Genomic DNA, 25,703 nt, shown 5'->3' with positions numbered 1-25,703 from the left:
TCTATGACTAAGTCCGGCACCAATCCGAAAATAGCTCGACCGTTTCAGGCCTCCATATGGGTGAGCCACCAGGACATCTCCTCCTTCACCTCGTCGGAGAGTGGAACCGACTGGTTGTAGGACAGGCCTCGCCTGAGGTGATACGCATTTAGGCGTTGAAGGGCCCGATAATGCAACGGACCCGGGAAGATCGCTTGGATGGAGGACGAGAGAAGGCCCACTATCCTGGTGATCTGACGTAGGGAAGTGTGTGATTTGCCAATCGTCTGTCGGAGCTCGTGTTTTATCTTGGCCATCTTCCGCGTCGGGAGACTCAAAGTGGCCCGTACCGAGTCCACTTGGAACCCCAAAAACACCATCTGCTGGGAAGGAGTCAAAACAGACTTGTCTTGATTGACAATGAACCCCAGGTTTTGCAGCAAGGTTAGCGTCTGGTTGAGCTGAAGGGTCAATTTGTTGGGGCATTGCGCCATCAGGAGGATGTCGTCCAGGTAGACAATCATCCCAATGCCCTGACTCCGAAGGACCTCCACCACTGGGCGCAACAGCTTGGTGAAACACCACGGGGCCGAGGAGAGCCCGAAAGGAAGGGCTGTGAATTCGTAGACCTGCTCCCGCCAGAGGAATTGAAGGAACCGCCTGTGCGGCGGGTGGATTGGAACCACCAAGTAAGCGTCTTTGAGGTCCAGACGGACCATCCAGTCGTTGGTCAGGAGTATGTCCCTCAAAAGATGGATGCCTTCCATCTTGAAGTGGTTGTAGACCAACTAACCGTTGAACTCCCGAAGATTTATCACTGGTCTCTTTCCCCCGTCCGTCTTTTCCACTAGGAAAATATTGCTGAGGAAACCTGCAGGATGCCTTGTCGATCGACAGATGGCCCCTTTTCGGCACAGCGAGGAGACCTCCTCGTCGATCAACCGGGCATCCTCCCGGGAAAAAAGAATGGGACGTGGATCCCTTAATTGGCATGGCCGGTCGTAAAAGTCTATATGGAAACCGCGCACGGTTTGCAGAACCCATGCATCGTTCATGAGCGCTGACCAGGCGTCTGGAAAACAAGCCAGCCTCCCCCCTATTCGAACATTGTCCGTCGGCATTACACTCACCGTGGGAATTGCCGCTTCCTGTGTCATTCCTGTAGATGCTGCGGCCTCCTCTGAAACGTTGTCCTCGGGAAGGGTAAAAATTGTTGTAATTGGCGGAGAAATTGTATTGGCCTCTGCCGGATCCTTGTCCTTTGTTCTGCTGGTTCTGACCGCCACGGCCGGTCGTGAGGACCCTACCACGACCGGCCCCCCTGGAAAAACGCTGGCTAAACACCCTCTTAATGGTGGATTGGGCCTTATCCAGGGACGAGAAGGTGGAGACGAACTTCCCTAGTTCTTTTGTGAAAGGGTCTCCAAATAGACTGCCCTGTGCCACCGCTCCTGCCTCCGAGGAGGCCAAATCCCCTAATTTGGGATCTAACTTGATCAGCAAGGAGCGTCTACGCTCAGTTGAAAGGGCGCAATTAGCATTCCCTAAAAAGATCACAGCTCTCTGCGCCCAATCGGATAGGATCTCTGGGGAAATGGCGGAACCTGAGACCTTGGCTTCCTCCGCCATATCAAGAATTTTGGTTAAAGGGCCTATGGTGTCTAGCAATTTATCTTGGCATGAACGCCACGAGCGATCAATGCCCTTGCGGGGGTCTTTGACGAACTTGGCCATAAATGTGGCCATTTTGCCGTCCAACTCTGGGGTCAAGGCCACTTTGTCCTCCAGCGTAGGCCGCGGACACTCTCCCCTTAGGCAAGCACGTGCCTCTTTCTCCAGTGGCTTACGTAGACGACCCGCCACGAACTTCGCGACTTTGTCGCCCGGCGCCCAGGCCGCCGACCTCGGATGAATTATATCGTCCGGATCAAGCATCCCTGAAGTGTCGTGGGGTAACTCAGTCGCTGATCCGGACGGACGCCACGAGCGCACCGAATTGCCATCGTCATCGTCCGTGTCCACTGGGGAGAGCCCTCCCGGTGAGGAAGGGTCTGTCGCTGTCGACGTTGAGGGACCCGGGAGCGACCCAGAGGGTTCAGGTCCGGACGTCTTAGCAAGGAACGCGTCTCTGAGGCGTTCAAAGGCGTCCTTATCCACGCCCTGTGAGGCCCCCGAACCACCATCCTTACACGCTCTCTTAGGTGCGGGGGGTTTACCCTCCGCAGATGAGGGGGAAGCCCCGTGGGCTGCTAGGGGAATCGGGGTCAACTTTGCACACTCCTCAACTATATGGGTTAAGAGTCTATCCTCCATCGGGCCCACAATTTCTTGAACACACCTATAAATGGACTGGTCAACAGCCTCGTAAAATTCATCGTCCCCCAGGCACTGGTTGGTCTCCTCCTCCTCCACGTAGAAGCCCTCCGCCATTATAGAGGTCGAGGTTAGGGGGAGGATTTCGGAACTGGTTCCAGGTACCAGCAGGTATGGGCCAACCTAAGGCTAGCAAAGTTTTTCGTATCTGGGGACCCAGAAGGTAAGAGGCAGCACCCCTCTGATAGCGCGCAGGCCCTCTTAGAAAAAGACCGGGCCTTCTGCCGCCTCCCAAGCGCGCTTGAAGAAAACTGCATGAATCCGCCGTCCATCAGCAAATGAAGAGGGTACAGCCCGTAGGCGTCAGTAGCGGTAACCCGCTGGTACAGACCCCACACGGGGCGTCAAGCTGTAACGGGCAATACAACCCGGGATTGGGCGTCACGGTGAGGCGGCAATCAAAGGCTCTGACGCTGTCGCTCTCCTCAGCGCGACTCCCGCCAGGGGGAAATCGCACCGAGGAGAACGAGATGCGACGGCGCCCTCTAACGGCAATGCATGCGAGCCACAACCCCGGGGACAGTCGCGTCAGGGGCGAAAACGTCCCCGTGACAAAAGTAAAACATTTACGGGGCTCTGTGGGAGGAAACACACATGTGAAAAACCCGCAGTGAAGAGTCCCCGTTTAACACAAGAAATAACCACACAGTGCCACCCCAAACAATCCCACTACAGAATTATGAGTGGAGAAAGGGAAAAAGGATCTTAACTGGCTGCGAAGCAGCAAAGAAAGAGGAAGGGAGCATAAGATGGACGCCCTACCTTAATGTCATGGACACTATGAAAGGACTATGGTTCTTGGACTGATGGGAGTTGTGGTTTATCCCATGTGTTTTTTCTCATGTTTGATATGTTTAACCCGTGTTGGGTACTTGACATATATGTTTGCAAAGAAAATAAGTTGCTTTTCTGGCTGTTATGTGGTTTTGTGAAATAAACAGCGAAGAGAGAGAAGCATAATCTGAAGCCTCCGGTCCTGACATAGAATTTATTGTCTGGTTTTCACCAGAAAAGTTTCTAAGTGCCGATTTTCAAAAACTACAAATATTCCTTAAAATTCCCCTGTATGACTTAAACGCATTCTTTCAATTGTTTACAGGAGATACACCAGTGCTGGATCCAGGATCCACCACTGAGTAAGAAAAAGTAACAATAATATTACTTACCTGCTAAATGAATTTCCTCCCGTAGGATAACATTGGTAATTCTATGTGAAAAAGTTTCTAAGCGTCAATTTTTAAAATATAATAATATTCCTTAAAAACCACAACTGTAACTAAAACGCTTTTACTTCATTGTTTACATGAAATGTCCCAGGACTGAATCTAGGATCCAGTCCTGTGGTTAGAATAGTAATCTATAAAGTAGCTAATTGCATTTAACTAGAAATTTCCATTGAGCTCAATGTATCATTGTGTTTGAAATTGTGTTGCCTATTGCAACCACTGTAACTATTGTAATCAAAACGTCTATTGCCTATTTGAAAAGTATTTAACTAAAGTAACTAATTCTGAGAAAGTGTATTTTAATACCTTGTTGGTTCTAAAATAAAACAACCATATATTTTGATACAAAACAATTGTCCTAGAATTCAGATCTTGAGTGTGTGAGACCATTTGCTGACTTAGTGTGTACAACAAATGCTTTACACTGTCCTCTGAAACTGCCTTACTGCCCGACCAAGCTACCACTTTAGAGAGTAAGGTTATATCTAACTTTAGCCTCTGCCAAACATCTGGGGACTGTGGACCCTGTGCACACTGTACCTTAGTTTGGTCCAGTATATACAGAGCCACTTTCTTACACTGGTAGACACAGAGCCATATTTATTACAGAATTGTTTTCATTTTCTTTTAAATGGGATAAATATAAAGTGAAGAAAATGTTTTCTATAAAACATTCTTAATGTTTTTCTCTACTGTAAGTGAAGCCAATTAAATCCTAATGTTTAATGAAGCATGTTTCTTCATTTCAAATTCCCCACATTTAAACAAGCAACTGTATTTTCCTGTTAAAAATATGGCACCATGTCTACAGGCCACTGGGAGTAATATGCCTGCTGTTTGTAAAGCCACTTTAACATGGGAGAAAATTAAAACTATGCGTTTTATATAATGCATATGAACATAAAGTTAACTCTTTAGTTGAATTTTCCTCCATTTCAAAGTATCATATTTACACACAATGAATATTGCTTCCATTGGCTGGTAGACACGCTGCCATATTTATGACTGAAAAATACAGCCATATTTTTTTTAATGGGGGAAATTAAAAGTGCATAGAAATGTTCCAACAAGTGCAGAAAAATATTCCTTATTATGAAGATTTCTGCAGAACATTTTCTGCACTTTAAATTTTTCCCATTTTAAAAAAAAAAGTGTGTTTGTGTTATACATGTAACTGTGCCACATATGGCAAAAGGTATGTCCTGTGCCACTAGTACATACGACACAGCTCTCAGTCACCCTTACACATATATCCCATTCATTCACACATATGTTCATACACATGCACTTACTGATGCTCATGGCAGTCATAGTACCCCCTAGTATTTTGTTCAAACCACAGTATTGGGCTCCATGGACATTACGTTTAAAGTCAGTAAAGCAGGGCAAGGGAGTATGTGTAACAATGAGTGATGATTTTCACTGATCACAAGTAGCTTTTGTTACAGAATGGTTGGCAACCCCTGGTGTAGAGAGTAAATTGGACAGATGTGACATCCAACAATTTTTGGTGAATGTCCTGCATCTGCCAAACTCTAAATAACCTCACTAGTTCCCTACCATACAAAGCCACCTCGTTCATCAAGTCAGGTTGTGTGATAGCCATGTTGTAAAACACTGTTTACTAATTGAGGCAAACTTCACAAGAAGCATCACGGAATGAGGAGCTGTTGTTCTCAAACTCTTCATGTTAAACACTGTAGCTAAAGGGGGCAGGCCTGTTTTCTGTGTTTCACATGAAGCTGACTCTTGGGTTCACCATTTATTCTCAGTTTTTGCCTCTTCACCTCGCTCTGGCTTTCTTTTTTTTCTTCTCCATGTTACTCTAGCAAATTCCGGCAAAGAAGGGAGCTTCATGTGACTTTGACAGTCTTTTTCCCTGCTCATTTCCCTACAGAGATATTAGAAGGACCGTCTAAAGAGTGACAGCTAAGGAACAAACTGAGCTAGTAGGACACAACTACCCCATCAATGTGGCTACTTCTATCCCCACCATTCCTATAATACAGCAGCAGTAGTCATCAGAACATGTTCACAAATTGTGCAGAGTGGGAGCACTGGATGCTCAGCACTAAATACATGTGAAGAAGAATGCCAGATGGAAGACAGCTTTCATAAATCTTGTGCCAATATACCCGGAGAGGGGGGGAGAAGAAGGACCAGTTTACCGTTTAGTGTCAGGATACACCTTCCAAGCATTTCTAACTACAAAAATACCTGATACAAATGGAAAATAGAATGCCAGAAGCCTTCACCTAAAGGGAAGTCGCCAACAAAATTGGTTATTTTCCTAAAATGGATCAAGGCCCTTCAGGTGAGGGGTCTCAGTATTCCTGTAGAAATATGTTATGTTATGTTATTTTATGTTATGTTATGTTAAAAAGGCTTGTAAAGCGCACTTACACCCAACGGTTTCATGGCGATGTGAGCAAAGGAGGACGAACGTTCAGCAATTAAGGCAGCAGAGGAAAGAGGGATTAGTCATAAGCTATACGGAATAGGTGAGTTTTCAGAAGAGATCTAAAATGGGCATAAGAGGTAGTAGATCTGAGCTCCAGATGGAGCGCGTTCCAGTAGATGGGGTCAAGGAACGAGAATTAAAGGCCCCTGTGCTTCTTGCGTTTAAAAGTAGGAGTCGTAAGCAAGGCGAGATGAGAGGAGCGGAGATTGCGTGATGGGCAGTAATGGTGGAGAAGAGAGGAAATAAAAACCGGGCCGAGGCCGGCCAAGGCTTTGAAGGTGATGCAGCTGATTTTAAATTCGCACCGTTAGGCTTCCGGGAGCCAATGGAGGGTTTTGAGCAGGGGGCGAACATGATGGTGTCTAGGCTGGTGAAAAATCAATCTAGCTGCCTGGTTTTGAACCAGCTGCAAGAGGTTCAACTCATATGCGGGGATGCCAACGTAGAGAGAGTTGGCGTAATCGATCCTGGAGATTACAAGGGCCAAAAGGGCCAAAGTAAGGGCCTCCGTAGTGAGGAAGCGGGAAATCTTGCTGATCTTTCGGAGGTGGAAAAAACTAGAAGAGACCACTGCATTATTGTGGGGCTTCATCGAGAGGTCCTTACAAATAATAACTCCCAGGCTCTTTGCAGAGTCAACAGGGCGGGGAGGTAGGCCAAGACCTGGGGGCCAGAAGTTGGAGGTCCATGGATTGGGGGTGCCCCCAGACCAGCTCGGTCTTTTAGGTGTTGAGCGTGAGATGATTTTCCCATATCCAATCCTTAATATGGTCCAGGGTGGACTGAAAATTGTGAATGGATTGGTCGGAGGAGTCAATATCAAAGACCAACTGAATGTCGTCCGCATAGTTAAATGCGGTGACGTTACTGCCTCGGAGGAAACGGATAAGGGGGGGGGGAAGATACACATTAAAAAGGAGAGGGGAAAGGGAAGAGCCCTGGGGGACGCCACATGTCAACTTCACTTTATCAGCTGAGAAGTGGGAGAGACGGACTGCCTGATGACGGTTGCTTAAAAAAGAACGGCCCCACTCAAGGGCCGGCCCCTGGATGCCGGCCTCTCCGACACGGCGGACCAGAATGTCATGGTCGACCGTGTCAAAGGCAGCCAACAAATCCAGGAGCACCAAGGCCTGACTGGTCTTAAGGTCCGCCCCTCTCCGCAGCTCCTCCATCACTGACAGTACGACTGACTCAGTCGAATGGGCAGGTCTGAAGCCAGCCTGTTGAGGGTCGAAAAACTGAGTACGTTCGATGAAGGAGCTGAGGAAGTTGGTGACATGGGCTTCCAATACTTTGCTACGGTAGGGAAGCAAGGAAATGGGGCGGAAATTGCTCACCAATATGCTGGTTTTACATCCTATAACTGTCAATCTCATGCCCAGCACTAATTCTTTGCAGAGTTAATTGTTGAACACAATTCCTGGGCCCAAAAGAAAAATAACAACACAGTGATTACCATCGTATGTTAGGGTGTTGTGCAAATATATAAGGGTGTTAATATCTTCTGTGCTAATGCAAATTATTGAGTGCTTACTGTTGAATAAAAGATTATGTTAATGGGAATGCAAAAATGCTGCCACTGTGTAGAGGCTGCTACTTAGCATTTCAGGTATCAGCTTTATGTATATGCCTTGGATAATGCAGAATAGGCCTGAGATAATGCCCGATATGCATAGGGTGGTGCTCAGTAAGCCTTGTTGTGGAGGTAATTAAATCAGGAATACTGCTTAAAGCAAGAGGGTTGCTTCTTGAAAGTGTCAATGTTCATCAGCAACATCTGGCTGCTAGTCTCTTTTTATCTCCTTGATTCTCTATAACTTTGAAGAACTAGCAGGGATTATGAAATTACTTTTGGGATTGGAAAGCAATGCAGGCAGCAGCTGTCCTCCTCAGACTGCGTGGCTGTGTGAGGTCAGTTGTGATTTGATGGTACAGCAGCAGGGATAAGGGTAATGAATTTGCAGGAGGATTGAAGAGGGGCAATGGACAGTTAAAAGTAGAGTCACTTTTTCATTCCTGATCATCACTAAGAGCTCCATAACCTGGGAATTAAACAGCTGTTGGAGGTGTTTAGAGTTTAGCTGGCAGGTAATGATTGCCCCCTTGCTCCAATAAGGGTTGTATAAACCATCATGTTTGTGCTGTCTGAACAATAATCGTTAACAAAAGAGGGAAGGAGAGGGAATAGTGGATTCTGTCTCCCCTAGCAATTATCATAAACAAAATGGAATCCACTAGGTGGAAGGCGGTTGTTACCACAATGGTGGGGAGCAACCAGTGTTGTTAAAATACCCCTCACACACCAACAGGCCCCTTGGTGTCATGCTTCATCATCGGGGTCTTCGCAAACCTCTACGGGATGCGGCGTGCTACGACTTCACGACTACGCAGGAGCACTTTACGAGTGAACTATGTGTTTGGTGTGTGTGAGTACAAGAAAGTGAGTGGTGAGGTGAAAGTGAATAATTAAAAAATACCTGGCACGTGAGTACCGAAATTTTTTTTATTTAGTCTCCGGCTGGTATTATTAAAAAGAGTGCTAGAGTGGTTGTGGTTTACTGATTAGGGTAACCCAACCAAATTAGTGCGTCGACATGTTTCGGAGTTATGGAACTCCTTCTTCAGGACGGGAATATGCACTACTTATCCCCACCTTACTCACATGTGTGTAGATTTTAAAGTGTGCTCTACAAAAATAAGATAAGTGTGAAAATGTACCGGGGTAGCAAGCCAGACAGTCCTGGGATAACCGTTGCCATACCGGGTAGAACGGACCCCCCAACACGCTGTGGCTCATGAGGCCATTTGACCTCCCTTCATAAGTGTCCTGAATCGCCAATTGGGCGCAACAGACCTTGCATTCAACATAGATAGGTACATTTTCACACTTATCTTATTTTTGTAGAGCACACTTTAAAATCTACACACATGTGAGTAAGGTGGGGATAAGTAGTGCATATTCCCGTCCTGAAGAAGGAGTTCCATAACTCCGAAACATGTCGACGCACTAATTTGGTTGGGTTACCCTAATCAGTAAACCACAACAACTCTAGCACTCTTTTTAATAATACCAGCCGGAGACTAAATAAAAAAAATTTCGGTACTCACGTGCCAGGTATTTTTTAATTATTCACTTTCACCTCACCACTCACTTTCTTGTACTCACACACACCAAACACATAGTTCACTCGTAAAGTGCTCCTGCGTAGTCGTGAAGTCGTAGCACGCCGCATCCCGTAGAGGTTTGCGAAGACCCCGATGATGAAGCATGACACCAAGGGGCCTGTTGGTGTGTGAGGGGTATTTTAACAACACTGGTTGCTCCCCACCATTGTGGTAACAACCGCCTTCCACCTAGTGGATTCCATTTTGTTTGTGCTGTCTGAACCCCGGTGGTTTCACCTGCAGAAACCTTACACTGGCACACCAATTCTTGTCAGTATAGGTACCCGAGACCATCCTCCTTATTTAGGGAGGATGTTCTGATGTACTTTTGTTTGCATTTTATTTTCCAGATAGCTGAGGTTGAATTTCTTTCCATTTATACAAGCAGCATGAAGGTCCATCAGGTGACAAATTCAGTCTAAAATTGAATGGCAACAAGAATGTCTTTTCTTCTGCACCTATGATTTAGGAAGCTTCAAATGTTGATGATGAATGTGTGGGTCAAATCCCCAGTTTTCCAGCTGAAGCTTTACCACCACTTAAGCTTTGTTTAATTCAGTGAGGTACTGTATGGGCATGCCTCCTTTCACTAGTTAATATTTTGATTGAATTTATGGCCTTCTACTTTACTTTGATGCAGTTCATGTTAGTCTTTCTAGTGCAAAAATATATAGAGTATTTAGTTTACTCGTCGTAGAGATTCAGATTTTCTTATTTTCACCTTAAATTTACACTAACCTAAAAACTTCTCACTGTTGATGTTCTTAAAATTGTTAAAACCCGGCCAGTATTGCCTGTTCCTCTGAGTAAATGTCATTTTTTCTTTTTTCTTCATCACTCTCAAATGAAGGAAGGACATTTAAGAACAATCTCATCACTATTGTCTCTTGGTGCGGATCTGCATGCTAGGGATGGGAAACAACGGTCTGGTAAGAGATGGATTTTTATATTCATTTTAATTGTGTGTGTTTGTGATTATGTGTGTTATAATTGTTCTTGATTTGTGGATTGTATTGTTAGACATTATATGGATTGAGCCATTAGGGACTATAGTGTGACTGAGTGAATCAAGTTAACGTTATAATACAAAGGTAAATTAGAACACAACATTTAATGCAACATCAATGTGCGCATGGATAGATTGGATTGAGGCTTCTAGTTGCAGATTCTTTACCTTTGAATTTCCCAGGTGTCAGACTGGATCCGGAAACGTTTGTGAGAGCAGTACCCCTGCGCGTCATTGGGTGGCTCTGTTCAGCTGTGTGTGACGTCACCAGATCGGTTGTTATATCACAGTCACCTTTATAGGCAGCACCTCACAGGCATGCGGACGTCAGTTCTTTACTTTCTGCGTCAGTTAAGAGCTATTCCGGACAAGAGCTACCCCTCTGTCTCTTTTTGGCAATTTGTCGAGAGATTTTTCTTGTGTGTTTAGGATGACCTTTAGACGGGTAGGTTTCAAGCCATGTGGGGCCTGTCACTCCACCATGTCGGTAACAGACCACCATCTCGTTTGCTTGTGGTGTCTCCAGCACGACTCAAAGTTGTCCTCGAACTGCCGGGCCATGGCACCGAAGGTTTTGCAGGATCAGTCCATGTAGCTCCTTGCGCCCCGGCAGTTGACACCATCGAGTGCGACTCCTCCGAGCTGCCGGTCCTGATCGAGGAAGAGAAGTTCACGGAATTACAAGTCCTTCTTGGCACTCGAACCCTTGGGACACTCGGCGAAGAGGCATAAGAAAAAGAAGCAGTCCAAATGGACTTCGACTTCACGTCATCTGTTGTCCGTTGACAAGACAGGTTAGGAGTATTGACACTCTAGGCACGGTACTGCGGAATCGTTGCCGGGTTTGACTCCGCACCTCCCCCTGTTTCTAGAAGCCGGAGCGACCACCCCTCTCAAGTAAAAGAATTCCACAAGGCCATGCGCTGCGTATTTGAGTGGGCCTCTGGTGCGCTTTGTGCCCCTCGGTGTCGGAAGAGGCCCCACCAGGCTCCACAGCGAACACTCTGGAATTGGCGCTGGTAGGGTCTGAGGGATCCGAGTCGACACAGGTCGTGCCAACATAATCTTCCCATTCGCCAGCCCTGAAGTCAGAGCCTCTGACGCCAGCCTGATGCTGATACAGTCGGATTGATATCACTCAGTGTTGGCTCCAGCGCAGGGTCCAGCCCAGACGTTCTACATTGTTGCGTGTTCATTTTGAAGAGGTTCCAGGCTTGGGAGAAAAATAGGAGGGTCCCTGGATCCTTTGGAACACCAGTTGGCTGCCCATGTGAGCAATTGGACTGGTATGAAGACCTTGGAAAAAGCCAGTGAACTGAACACATCTCCAGATACTGGCACGCTCTCTCTGCCTAGTGTGGCTACGGAGGAGGGGGCATCTTATGCCATGGTGTTGAAGAGGGCAGCAGAGGTCCTTTCCCTGGAGCTTCCCTCACTGCAGGTCAAGATTAATCTCTTGACTGAGGTGCTTCAGCCTGATGCTTCCTCACCCGAACCACTTTTGCCATTTAATAAAGATCTGACAGATGTCCTTTTTTTTTTTTTTTTGCAAACCTTTATTGTAGCATTCAATAAAAATACAAGTATGGGCCTACAACCGCGGGGGCCGGCCGCTAAGAAAATTAAAATCTCCAATATCACCGTACAAAACGGCTCATCAGCCGACAATCCCGAGGTCCGGCAGCGATTCAGGATAAGAATTGTATTTAGGAATGCACAGATGGGTTACAGGATGAGACAGAGGTTTCATTTTATATTATATACGAGAGGATCAGGTGCTATACAATCTAACAGAATGCGGGGGACAGGGTAAAAACAGGATTTGCATGAAATAACCACTATAATAGAAAAGTGGCACCAGAGCATTGAGACCTGTACGAAAGATAACAAAAGTCACATTCCATATTGCTCCGGCACTCAGAGCCCGCCCACCCAAAAGTCAGGATATCATAAGAGCATCAGCACGAAATACGAGCACACAATAAGAGTCTAGTTGATTCATAGCAATACTGATCCTTAAAAAGGGGAAAGGAAGAAAGAAAGAAAGGCCATAGAAAATAAAAAAGGCAAAAAAAAAACAACCTCCAACCCCCCACCCTGCACCCCTGCAAATGGCTATAGCCTGACCCCACTAGCAGCGTGCCTGTCGCCCCTAATAACTAAAACCCCAAAGGTAGGAGAAGAAACGGAGGAGGGCATTTCCGTGTGGGCTCCCGGCCCCTTTAGACCCCCCGCCCGAGACAGCCACCCCCTATCATTATAAAGACAAGTTTAAAACAACAATATAAATGAAAGTAGAGGGTACCGTGTGACACCACCCAGCCTCTCAGAGCAAACAATTAAAAGTCCAACATGTATAAACGCCATGCCAACCATTCCCGACCCAGTCGATCTCAACCTTGTCCCTTCCGAACCAGAACGCGAACCCCTCCCAGCGAGACCCAAAGGCACAAGAAGAAGCAATAAAGAGGCAGAGAGTCATCAGAAAGCAGTCCATGGCTACCGGCAGGCAGTGAGTCCACAGGAACTGTAGACGCAGACGGACTCTCCCTCCTAGTTGAACAGTTCCAATGTGTCTTGCACAGGAGTCGCAGCGTCACCAAGAAAGGAGAAGATGACCACAAAGGAAATAGAGTGTCACAAACAAAAGTCTCCGGGGGGGCGCGCCTGATGTTATCTCCAAAGCCAGTGGTGGTGGAAGGTTCAGCAAGATCATGACATCCTCAGGAACACAATCTCCCAGGGGACCATCCGATGGTTCCAATGCCTGTTTCCTCACGGGGCTCTCGCACGGAATCCAAATGGCCGCGGTCTGAATGGCTGTAGATTCCGGTTCCAACGATAGGGCCAGGCCCGGTTCCGTCCGGAGCATTGCAGATAAGCGCGTGTCCAATTTGCTCACCAAAGTATCCACATGTGAGCGAAATGCCCAAAGTTCTGCCAGTATCGACCTCAGTGATGGTTCATGCATCGCTCGATTCATAGTTTCATGCCCGACATCGGTCACAATCACCTCCCCGGGTGAATCTGGCATCCTCGGGGGGTACAGGCAGGACCACGAAAGTGCAATTTGCGAGGGGTGACCAGTCTTCGTCCGCAACCGCGGTCAACCCGGTGAAGGCCGCAGGCCAGAGACCCCGAACCACCGAACCCCAGAGATCGTGAAACGGGGCCCCCACTCGATGTTGAGCGATGGAAACGACCGCTGTCAATTTCGGGCTGAATTAAGGCCTCCACTCCGGTTGACCGGACCCAGCCCAATCCTCCTGGCCGATGTTGTTGCACTACAGCCCGGCTGTGAAAGTACTCCAGGCCCCGGCTTCACCGCTGGAGTAGGCCGCAAACTTCAACTCGATGGAACTTCGTCAAACAAGCCGATAAAAGTATCCGGATTTCACCATCGGAGTGTGGATCAGTTCATGCACACAGAGACTGGGCGTAAAGTCAGGATAGCGTACAGGATATCGTGGTGGGTTACGGGGGTCGGCGGAGCCGGGAGCTTAAGCAGCCATCTTGCTTGCTGACGTAGCTCCTCCCCCGACAGATGTCCTTCTAGGCATGTGGTCTAAGCCAAGTACAGGGGCTCCTGTGAACAAAACAATAGCATGCTGCCATCACACGGCTCTGGGTGATCCATGTTTCCTCAGCCAACATCCCACCACTGAGAGTTTGGTTTTTCAGGCTTCAATGTCCCATGGTGCGTTCCCTTCCGCTCCTTCGGATAGGGAATCCAAGAGGCTCAATGCACTTGGGAAGAAGATGTTTTCTTCCACCAGCCTTGCATTGTGGTCGGTGAACACTGCATGCTTATTGGGCTGTTTCTCGCACACTTTATGGGAAATAGTTCTGCAAGTGCTACCGTGGGTCGCGGAGGAAGCCTCAGCCGAGCTCTCCCAGGCAGTGAAAGATAGGAGAGATGCAGCAATTTTCACCATTAGGTGTGGCTTGGATGCGACTGACTCGCTGCGTAGTGTGGTTTCATCTACGATGGCCTTGCGGCGCCATGCCTAGCTGAGAACATCTGGCTTCTCGGGTGAAGTCCAGGCTAACCTCATGGACATATAGGGTTATGTATTATTGAGCTGAAGTTCCTTCGTTGTGAGTAAATATTGAGACAGCTAGAATGAAACCTCTTTTTCAAATATTACGCTGATTACCAGCTAATACTCCATTTTAAATATTTTATCACTTATTTAATCCATGATCCGCGTTATTTGGTCCATCAATTTTTATTGAAGTGAGGCAGCCAGCTTATGTTGACAATGACAGAAAACAGTCGACACTTGTTTCGCCCTCTGTGGCAGATCGAGCCAGGGCTTTCTCAAGGCTAAGTCATTACAGTAGTAGTAGTTATTGACAAACTAAATGGTCTATGGCATCTTGTGAATAGTGTATTTAAAGTGTAAATGATATTGTGGTGTGCATGCATGTGAGAGATAGTATGATTGAGGTATGAAGTTATTGTGAGTATGAATATGAATGTGTTGAGGATAATGTTTTAGAAACATTTGATTAATGTTGTTGTATGTCTTGTACAGTTGTTTTTGAAATGTAAAATTGGTGAAAATTTAACCAAAACAATGGATCAAAAATAAAAATAAAATATATTTATTCTGGCAATGAACTGTGATTACACATATTATTTAATTCGTATGTGGAGGTGAATTTGAACAAAAAACAAGGAGAACAGTATTGGCATGATTTTTATTTGACAGTAGTCAGTGGCTTGACCTTGCTGTTGGGAGCCCATACCCTGTGGTGGTTTTTCTATGATACAGCAATCAGCATACCGTTGTATACAATTATATATAACGGAACCATTTGAGTGCATTGCATTACGCGCTAGAAGGCAATATCAAATAGTATTAACAAGGAATTAAATGGGGGGGAGCTACGCTAGCAAACAAGATGGCTGCTTAGGCTCCCGGCTCCGCCGACCTTCGTATCCTGCCAGATGATCCTGTCGATAATCCTGTTTTAACGCCCAACCTCCGTGTAGATGAACCGATGCACACTCCGATGGTGCAATCCCGAAAACGTAATCGGCTTGGTAGACTGAGTTGCGTCGAGTTGAAGTTTGCGGCCTAGTCCAGCAGGAGAGCCGGGGACTTGAGTTTTGACCCAGCCGGGTTGCAGTTGAACAACATCGGCCGTGAGAATCCAGCAGGGTCCGGTCTATCGCAGTGGAGGTCTTTTTTGCCCGATTTTGACGGAGGCCATTCTGATTGACGTGGCACGACAGTGGCTGTAGGTGGAGGTCCCTGTCCCGCGGACCCGGTTTGCCACCGCCGGGGTTCGTTGGGTCGGGGTCTTCACTTGCGGCAGCGGAGTGCAGATTGCTGCCACAGAAACCAATCAGACACCCTCCGACGCCGTCCGTTCCGCTCCTGTCTGTTCCCCCGAAGAAACCGGGCTCTCTGGGGGAAGTGAATATGATTGGTACAGAGCGAGGAGAAATGGACCGGACGGCGCGTGAGCCGTCGCTGATGACAGTATTGGCAGCCATCGGGGCATTTCATTCACATATGGATGCCCTGGTTCACAAAATGATTAGGGGCCTATCTGAGACGGGGTGTGTGGAACCGGACCCTGCTCCACTGCAGGAACTGCAACCAGCTACGATTCATATGACGACCATTTTGATTCTGGACGGGGGCCCCGTGCGACAAGAGGCGCCGAAGCCCTTGGTCGGTACTCTGGAGAATCATGTACCCGGTGTTTCAAACTTATTGCTACGCCTACCATCATTGCTGACTTTAGGAGTATCGATTGGCATTCCCTTCCGGGAGACTCCTGTTGGTGATTGTTCTTGGACTTCTGTTTCATCCTTTCCCTCTTTGGTGACTGTACGATTGTGGAGAAAACAACATTGGGACTATCCGTCCATGAGGGAGCGTTTCTGTGCGGATGGAGTTCTTGAGGACTTATCGACTATGATTTGTTTTGGACTGAATTTTTTCAGACTCTTTTTGCACTTTGATTCTCCTGTAGACGTAGTGGTCCTACCAGGAGGGGTTCGCATGATTGTTTGGTAGGGCCAAGGCTGAGATCGATTGACCGGGGTTGGTACTATGGCCTTAATGGATGTGGGCTTTGTAACTGTTGGACTCACGGGAGGCTGGGCGGTGTATCACAGCTCCCCCTAATTTACTTTTTCTGTGATCTCAGATAAAATTGTATTTTCATCATAGGGGGTGCTTGTCTCTGGCGGGGGGGGGGGAGGGGGGGGGGACTGGGAGCCCATACGGAAATGCCTTCCCCCATTTATTTCTCTTTTCTATATTTAGAACCTAGTTAGTTGGGGCAACAGGCACACTGCTAGTTAGGGTTAGGCGATAGCCATATACAGGGGTGCAGGGTGGGGGGATGGGTTTATTGTTTTATTTCTGTTTTCGTTCTTATGGTTTTCTTTTTCCTCAATCTTTTCTTTAGTCTCTCCCTTATTAGTAATATTGGCAGAATATCCTGATTTTGTTTAAATTCCAGAGTCCCGTTGCCATGCTTCTTCTACTATTCTGATTTTATGGGTGGGCGGGCTATGAGGGCCTGCGCTTAAGTTGTTTGTCGATTGTAATGCTGCAAATCCTGTTTCGTACTCACTAGCGCAGGCGTCTCAGCGATTCTTCTGTTGCTCCACGTCTATCCTGTCATTGTACCTGTCCACCCTATTATTATGTATGAATGTATGGCACCGGATATGTCTATTCTTTTTTTCCTTGTTTTTAAAATAATAAAAAGATTTATAAAAAAATAAAATAAAAACAAGTGATTAAATGATATTCTCTTGATGTTGAATCAGAGCATTATAGTAATTCCTGACTCAATAGAATGTAATATATTATGAGCGTTCAGGAAGTGTTTCAGATTTAATAAGTAGTGACAAAGTGGGTCCCTAATGTCCCAGGGGCAGAAAGCACGTGACAGCAAGGTACGTTATATCTCAGAGTGATTCGAACACATAGTCAAATCTCACTACCTGTGGGCATATCTAGGGAAGCGTTCTTCCTCAGTTAATAGCAACTCTGTTAAACCACCAACCTGTCCATAGACACAAAACTGCGATAGGGCTTAGGGACATCTTTGGCATAGCCTATTAGGGCAGTCAGTGCATAAACGTTAAGTCAGAGGACACCATGTTATTAAGTTCTCGATTCAATTTAAGCCAGTATGCTTGTATTTGAGGGCACTCTCAAGCCATGTGTAAAATCTTTGCTTCAGGGGCACTGCACGTCCATCTTTCAGATTCTGACGTGAAGCCTGATCTGACCATGGACAATGGTGTGTAGTAAGCCCTATGAAGGAACTTACTCTTGAGCATGTGAAATTTACCATTCAACAAGACTTTCTTGGTCGGCTCACAATAATGGGCCCAGTGTGCATCTAGGATGAAAACGACAAACTTGTGGTCCCATCCCACCTTGAAGTTCAAGTTGAGGGGTGCAATTATATGAAAGGAATTGTACATTCTCGTAGTCAGTTTGTATGGGCTGGGGTTCCTTAGTATCATTGTCAAGAGTGGCCATTCAGGGGGTTCAGTAGAAAAGGATGGATGAATAGCTCGAAGGGTCCAACGGAGGCTATTAAATAATAGCATGTGCATAGTACTATGCTGTGTTGGTTTAATGAATTCATCAAAGGAAAGAGAACAGGAACTCCCAAAAAGAGCTCCATAGTAAGAAGTCCTCTGGACTAAATATGCTTTATCAAAATAGGTGGTGAGCGCTAAGTGCAGATTGTGCAGAAGTAGAATATGCGAGGGGAATACGTGGTAGGATTGTCTGTGATTGTGGCAAGTCTAGCCCAGATCTAGCTGGTGAGCTGAACTGTGTGAACCTCGTTGCGTGGTCATACACTTTTTTGCATTATTGCAGTGGGTAGTGGCTATGGAGTGGCTAAGCACGCCTCCAAGGTTTGATGACACATGTCAAGTATCCTCTAATGGGAAAATTATGCCTGTGGAACTAGATAATATATTTCAAAGTTAGGTGCTGTAAATCCCCTAGCACTATATGGGAGCTGTAGCTTCCATCATGCAATTCTCGGCTCATGACATTCCCAAGCTAATTCTATAATGAGGATCGTGATGAATGCCTGGGAAAGAGAAAGTGAGAAATTTTTAAATCGGTATATCAGTCTGGAAAGCACCACCATCTTCATGAGTGTCACCCTACCGCCCAATGTAAAAGGAACTTTGATCCAGCACTTTATCTGCTGCTTTGATGTAATAATACATTTAATATATTTTTAACCTTACAGTACTTCGCTATCTTGGTGGAACTTTATACCAAGATAACGAATGAGCTCCGTCTTCCATTGCAGGTGAAGGTCCGGTCCTGCAAAAAACACAATAGGGGCCCGCACTTATTCAATTTTTAAAATGGGCATAGGACCGAGGGGAATCAAAGAGGAGCAGTCCACATAAGAGATCTTGCTAGTCTAAACTTCTAAACACATAAGAATAAATCCCACTAGAAAAGATCCATATCACACTCTATATTTGTGATAGCAAATTTCGTGTTTTAAATTTTTTTTCATTACTTTTCAACAATTTACTACCATTACAGTTATTGCATATGTTTTTTTATATTCCACAAGAACACAATTCATTTAGCGTGACTTCATTTCTTATTGAGGTATATATGTTTATTTTCCTCCTTTAAAAACACTTTTATTTCAAAATTGCATCCCCCCATTCTCCCTCCTTATACACACTCTCCTCTGACATCCCATTCACACCACATACCATATACTCATAATACAACAATCTGGAGAGACAATATCACCCATAGACCGGCAGAGCCTGGATATAGCAGTCAATACACATTTCGGTGGTTCTAAAATGTCTCATCTACCGCCTTCTTCAGGACCATATTAAACTTAAATATATGTACATACTCATCAGAAGGGCAAACAGGGGCATTTTTCTCATGTCAGGAGAAAGTTTTATGTTTCATAAATAAAAACAGCAAAGCTATAGATGACCTCAGCCGCTATGACAACTGACATTCTCGTATGTAAAAGAGTTGACCTTCATTGTGGATTTCACTTTATTATCCCACAGACCGAACCGGCATGGCCATGAAAACAGTTGTCCTACCAATTTAGTTACCTATGCAGCATTCTCCTTTTCTCACAGTGTGGTGTACCAATAAGCAGGATCCTTAATACGTGTTTCTATAATTTATATACATCTCTTCCGTAGTAACTCCTGTCTCCACAGTCCTCCATGACAAATACTAGAAGTTTAGGCTAGTAGGAACTATTTTTTGGAAGGTCCAGTTCTGATCAGGCAGTGGCCTTTGTCAATGCCATAAGGAGCAATTTGTGCCAGTCGATCTGTAAGCCCGACCACGTCTCAAAGGCAATAATTTCTAGTACGACTGGGGAAAGATTCATGTCAGGATCCTTAACCCCATCGATGCCGATGACGAGCTCAGCTCGTCATCAGCCAAGGGGGGCGTGTGCGGATGATGAGCTGAGCTCGTCATCTAACACAGCTTTTCGAAAAAAGCCACGTAGGGGAAAAATCACCGCAGCAGCGATGCGGTTAATTAACAGCAGGATGTCACCTGCATAGAGAGAAATTATAACTCTGTGTGTGAAGAACTGGGCTCCCCTTTGATAGTTGTTTTACCTAATGATACAGAAAAGGGGCTACAGTGCAAGCACAAAAAGAATTGGCTAGAGACGACACCCTTGCCTAATCTCTCTGCCAATAGGAACTGGGGGGTATGTCATATTGTAGTTCTTCATTTTTGCTTGCAGATTTGTGTTTTGCTTGGATACCCATCTTACCAGATCTCGGCCTAACCCATCTTCTCCAAAACTGTAATGAGATACAGCCATTCAGTGGAGTCAAAGACCTTGGCTACTAGCAGTCATCACTAAGGTACGGTCGATTTGATGCGCAAGGGTAGACCGTGTGTGCAAGTTGTTTGAGGTAGACCTGTTTGGGACAAAACCTGCCTGATCTGGTCAAATCAAGTAGAGAAAATTTGAGAGCAGCCTATTAGCTGTAATTTTAGCCCATATTTTTGTCCGGTTTAAGAAGGGCGATTACTGTTACCTCACATAAAGTAGGGGTAAGCACACCTTTTTAAAAAGCCTCTGTGTACATCTTAAGCATGATTAACTCTAGTTCCTTGGTATATTCTTTATATAATTCTACTGGAGGCTCGTCTCCCCAGGAGCAGACCCATTCCTTGTGGCTTTTATGCCAGTCATAACTTTTGTATTGTTACGGTGTTCTAACCACGTTAGGGTGGCTTTCCCAAGATAATCATTTATTTACTGTACTGTGTTGTGTGTTCTGGCTGTAAATAGATCTGATTAAAGTTGTATGGATTCCTGATGTGCCTCATTCAGCTTTTAATATTTCTGCCCTGTAGGAAACTGGATCTTAACAATGTCAAAAGCTTCCCATGGAAGGCGGATCAGGTCAGGATGCTAGCCCTCGTCATAATGCCTAGCCACTGTGTATTTCCGCGACATCACGGGAGTCCCTCTCTATAAGTTTAGTGTAGCCAATGTGGCGAGATCAGAGTACTCTGCTTTCAAGTGATCGGATTGAGACTCCAATTTAGTTTGTTCTTCTCGCAGGGATTTAAGTGTATACCATGCCATTTAGAAATACATTCACCCTTGAACGCCTCCCATAGCGTCACATCCATTTTCATTCAGGCCTGGTTGAGTTCAAAGTAAGAATAAGAATTTATTGATTGTCTTATTTCTGCCTGAAAGGCCCCAACGCGCAGCTTCTCCGGATACAGATGCCATTGTCTGGATCCGCAAACTACTGACGGAGATAACCACTGGTGAGTGGTCCCACAAGGTTGTGAACATATGTACAACCGAGTCTACCCACCCCATCACATCCCTAAGAACCAACAAAAAGTCTATCCTGGAATATGAGCCATTTTCCACAGAGTGAAAAGAGAAGCCTTGGGCTCTTACAACAGGTGCGGTACAAATCCACCAGCCCATCTTGAGTCATTGTTTTGTATTTCTTCACAAAACCGGACATGTGAGGCTGTCCCCATACCAGTAGAGTCAATTCCAGTTTGCATGGAGACATTGAAATCGCCACCCTGTGTTATTGTGTGAGGTGCTGCGGCTGACAATCTCTGTCCCAATTTATCATACATTTCGAATTTGTCAATGTTTGGCCCATATTCATCCATTGAAGAGAAATGGTTGTCATCTGTGATAGCTTTTAAATAAAGCAATTTTTTATTTATTTATTTTTTACTGCAGCCTGTTTTGGATACCAGATGTATTGAAAAAAAGAAATTGTAAATGTTCACTACACTGAAATCCAACATCCGTGCGGCTCTTATTAATGCACGGTCAATGGTGAAACATGCGGTCGATGTTTATGAGCTGATTGTTGACGACCAATTGGATCTTTTATTTGTGACAGAGACTTGGCTGAATGATTCCTGTTCCCCAGTGATCGAGCTAGCCATCCCTAGGGGGTATAAGATAGTCAGGGTAGACCGCCAGTCGGGTAGAGGGGGTGGTGTTGCAATTGTGTTTAGATAAATGTGGACGCTCACCAAGGAACTCACGGGGGAACTTCTGGAGGGTGAAGTGATGGAGTTCTCATTGAACATTTCTCCGCACTTCACTCTGGGAGGGGTATTGGTCTACCGTCCCCCGGGCCCGCCCTGCACCATTCTAGAATCCCTCAACGAGGTCATTGCCTCAGGTATCCTCCGGTTCTCCAGGTTCCTATTGCTAGGGGACTTTAATATCCACCTGGAGAACTCGCTGGCCCCAGGGACAAGAGACCTGTCGGATCTCTGCAACTTGACCCATGTGACCCAGCGGGTCCCGAATGCCACTCATAAATGGGTCACCTATTAGATCCAGTATACTCCAATTTTGAGCCTAATGTATTAGCTCCCAGGCCTGTCACTTGGTCGGATCATTTTTTGACCTGCTTTTCATGGAATGCGGGTAGCCCCTATCTGCAGTCTGGGAAGGCTGTGGGGCAGTATCCAAAGAAGATCAACATCTTGGCCCTGTCCAGAGCATTGCTCCTTACGCCCCCTGATGAGGCTCCGAATCTGGATGGAGCGGTGGAGGGGTTCTCGAACTGGTTTAGCCAGGATGTCAGCTTCTCCCCCTGTCCTCCACGAAATGCTGCACACAGAGCTCTCCCTCTTAGCCATGGTTTACTGACGTCCCTAAATCTCTGAAACTGGGATGTAAAAAACTAGAGCGGGGATGGCGCCGGGAGTACTGCCCCCATGCTAAGGTCACTTTCCGCGGCGCCCAACGAGAGTACTATGCTGCCATTAAAGAAGCCAAAGGCAACTATTTTGCAGATAGGATCTCTAAAGCTAAGAACAATGGCAGAGAAATCTTCGCCATTGTCCGCAGTTTCCTGTCTCCTGCTGCTGAACGCTCCTCTTCCCCGGTCTCCTCCCAATGGTGTGATGACCTGTCTACCTATTTCATCGCCAAGATTCAAATGATACAAGACAGCCTTAGGACCACCCCCCTAGCACAATGTCGACCATCTTCACTATTCACCCCTTGCACCACCGTTCCTAAACAATTCCGCAAGCATTTCATCTCAGCAGAGGAGAAGGATGTCTTAGCCATTCTCAAATCTTTAAAATCTGGTTCACCCGCAGACCCCTGCCCGGCTAGGGTCCTGGTTGCGGTGGCGGAGACAGTAGTTCCAGTGGTGGTTAGGCTGGTCAATAACTCACTGAACTCAGGAAGGGTGCCCTTACAATGGAAGCACGCTAAACTCCTCCCTCTTTTTAAGAAACCTACAGCCGATTCCACACTTCTCTCCAATTATCGCCTGATTTCCCTTCTTCCAGCCTTGGCTAAAGTATGTGAAAAAGTGGCTTTTAAACAACTGGAGAGATTTGTGGAATCCTCGGGTGCTCTTCACCCGACGCAATCCGGATTTAGCACTTCCTTTAGCACCGAGACAGCGCTAGTGGAGATTACGGAGGCTATTAGGGAGTGCCTTGATGCGGGCAGCAGAGCAGCTCGGATTTTGCTCGATCTCTCTGCCGCCTTCGATACGGTACCCCACCTCCAGCTCCTCTCGCGCTTGTCTGATATTGGCATTTCCGGCACAGTTTGGGAATGGGTTATATCCTTCCTGGACAACCGTACCCAACAGGTGTGGTTGTCCCCCTTCTCTTCATCAGAAAGTAGAGTGGCCACTGGGGTCCCTCAGGGGTCCACGTCTATCTTACCCCCGTGATCTATTTGGCGGAGAAGCTGGGGGCTAAAATCATGGCCTTTGCCGATGACACCCAGCTTCTCTTCACGTGGAAGGGAGATGACCTCCAGATTGAGACGGCCCATCGGTGTCTCTCTTCGGTATTTTCATGGCTAGCTCAGGCTAGCCTGAAGTGCAACGAGGAGAAATCGGAGGTACTTCTCTACGGCCACTTCCTTCCTGCTTTTAGAGAGTCCCTCTGGCCTCCAGAGTTTCCATGTCCTACGGGAGATTGCGGAGTGGCAAAAAATCTGGGAGTTTGGTTTGGAGACGATCTAAGCTTCCATGAGCAGATCAAGAAACTCTCAGGGGTTTGCTTCGGCACACTTAAGGCCTAAAGGAGATTCTTTCCCTTGCTCCCCCGCTCTGCTAGGGAGACGGTGGCCAGGGCTCTTATATTATCTCGCCTAGATTATGCCAATGCCCTGTAACTAGGCATACCAGGGTATCTCCTGGGAAAGCTGCAGGTCATTCAGAATGCGGCAGTTAGGCTTTTATTCAACATCCCGAAGCGACTTAGCATCCGTAAGCAACTGAGCAACCTGCACTGGTTGACCGTCGATCAGCGTGTGCAGTTTAAAGCTTTAACCATGACACACAAGGCACTACATGGCTCGAGCCCTGCCTATATCCGTGCCAGGTTTGCCTTTTACACTCCCAGCCGACCTCTGCGCTCAGCTCTGCAAAGACGGGTGGTGATCCCCAGATTCTGGCGAGCACGTACTGGCGGGCTATCTTTCACGGTCAAGGCTGCCACTCTATGGAATGCTCTCCCAGATGATCTTATGCACATTAAGGAACTGTGCGCCTTCAAAAAACAGCTAAAAACACTCCTGTTTAAACAATCCATCTAGCCTTTGCTGCCTCCCACTGTTATTGTTTCCCCACGCGTCAGGACACTCTTGAGTAGCAGTGCGCGCTATAAATATCTTTATAACATAACATAACAACTGAGTCTACCCACCCCATCACATCCCTAGGAACCAACAAAAAGTCTATCCTGGAATGTGAGCCATGTACCACAGAGTGAAAAGAGAAGCCTTGGGCTCTTACAACAGGTGCGATACAAATCCACCAGCCCATCTGGAGTCATTGTTTTGTATTTCTTCACAAAACCGGACATGTGAGGCTGTCCCCATACCAGTAGAGTCAATTCCAGTTTGCATGGAGACATTGAAATCGCCACCCTGTGTTATTGTGTGAGGTGCTGCGGCTGACAGTCTCTGTCCCAATTTATCATAAATTTCCAATTTGTCAATGTTTGGCCCATATTCATCCATTGAAGAGACATGGTTGTCATTTGTGATAGCTTTGAAAATAAAGCAATTTTTATTTATTTATTTTTTACTGCAGCCTGTTTTGGAAACAAGATGTATTGAAAAAAAGAAATTGTAAATGTTCACAAACCTTTTTTTAAGATTAGGCAGTGGTCCGTAGAACCACTGCCTACTCTTTAAAAAAAGTTTTTTAACCATCCACAAATAGGAAGGGGTCAGTGTTGTATCCTATGTAAATAGTGGTCCCATTTAAGAGTGGAATGTAAGAAGGGGAATTCTAGAGTGGAATGTTATGCTTTGAGGAGGAAGAGGCTGGACTGGCGGTTAGGAAAAGGAAGGTACTTGCGGGGAACTGTATTCAGGAGCGGCTGGTGTCAGGGTAGAGTGGTAGACGGAAGTGGGGGAGGGCAGACGACAAGAAAATACAAAAAGAACATGCCTGCCATATCGCTGCTCTTCTGCTCCTAACTGGTTCCACTGCATCACAGGCTCCCAGACTCCCCTGCGACTAATCCAGATCATACTCTCATGCTACTGGCAGCATGAGAGCAGCGTCAGAATTTGCCTGAGCGCCCTGGATTTGTACTCCCAGAGAGACTGGGTGCATGTGCCTGCTGTCTCCAACCCGGCAACACACCTCGGGTTGGAGACATCTCAGTGCGCATGTCAATTTGTCTATCTTAAGATGGCCGACCAAACCCACATGTGCACTAACAGCAGTTCCCACCACTCTCACTCTGTGACTGCCCTTGTGATGGACCCGCCCCCAAGACTCGCCCCTTAGAACTTGAAAAATAAAAGGCTAATAAACCTGTTTTATTATTGTTTTATATTTCAAGTTTTGAGGCTGCTGCCGGGGTGTGGTGTGTGTGTGTGTGTGTGTGTGTGTGGGGGGGGGGGCAGGGGGGTGACGCTCCTCCATCATTTCGGAGGAGCCACCGCTGCCTGTATTATCTACTTGACT

At 46.4% G+C, this 25,703-nt stretch overlaps 1 protein-coding gene across 2 annotated transcripts in view; it reads left to right on the top strand.

Moving 5' to 3' along the window:
* The window catches only part of ANKRD16 (ankyrin repeat domain 16), a 355,029-nt gene that overhangs the window by 288,068 nt on the left and 41,258 nt on the right, over nucleotides 1–25,703 (top strand). For both annotated transcript variants that reach the window (XM_086918939.1, XM_086918940.1), the window contains one exon: nucleotides 10,058–10,136. In XM_086918939.1, coding sequence (XP_086775065.1) covers nucleotides 10,058–10,136 — 79 coding nt within the window. The remainder of the gene's footprint in view (nucleotides 1–10,057; nucleotides 10,137–25,703) is intronic.

The sequence above is a fragment of the Lissotriton vulgaris genome, chromosome 1_1 (genome assembly GCF_964263255.1).
Source record: "Lissotriton vulgaris chromosome 1_1, aLisVul1.2, whole genome shotgun sequence".
Classification (NCBI taxonomy): Eukaryota; Metazoa; Chordata; class Amphibia; order Caudata; family Salamandridae; genus Lissotriton; species Lissotriton vulgaris.
The sequence above is the reverse complement of the archived record's forward strand: the minus strand, read 5'-3'. Positions and strand labels throughout refer to the sequence as shown.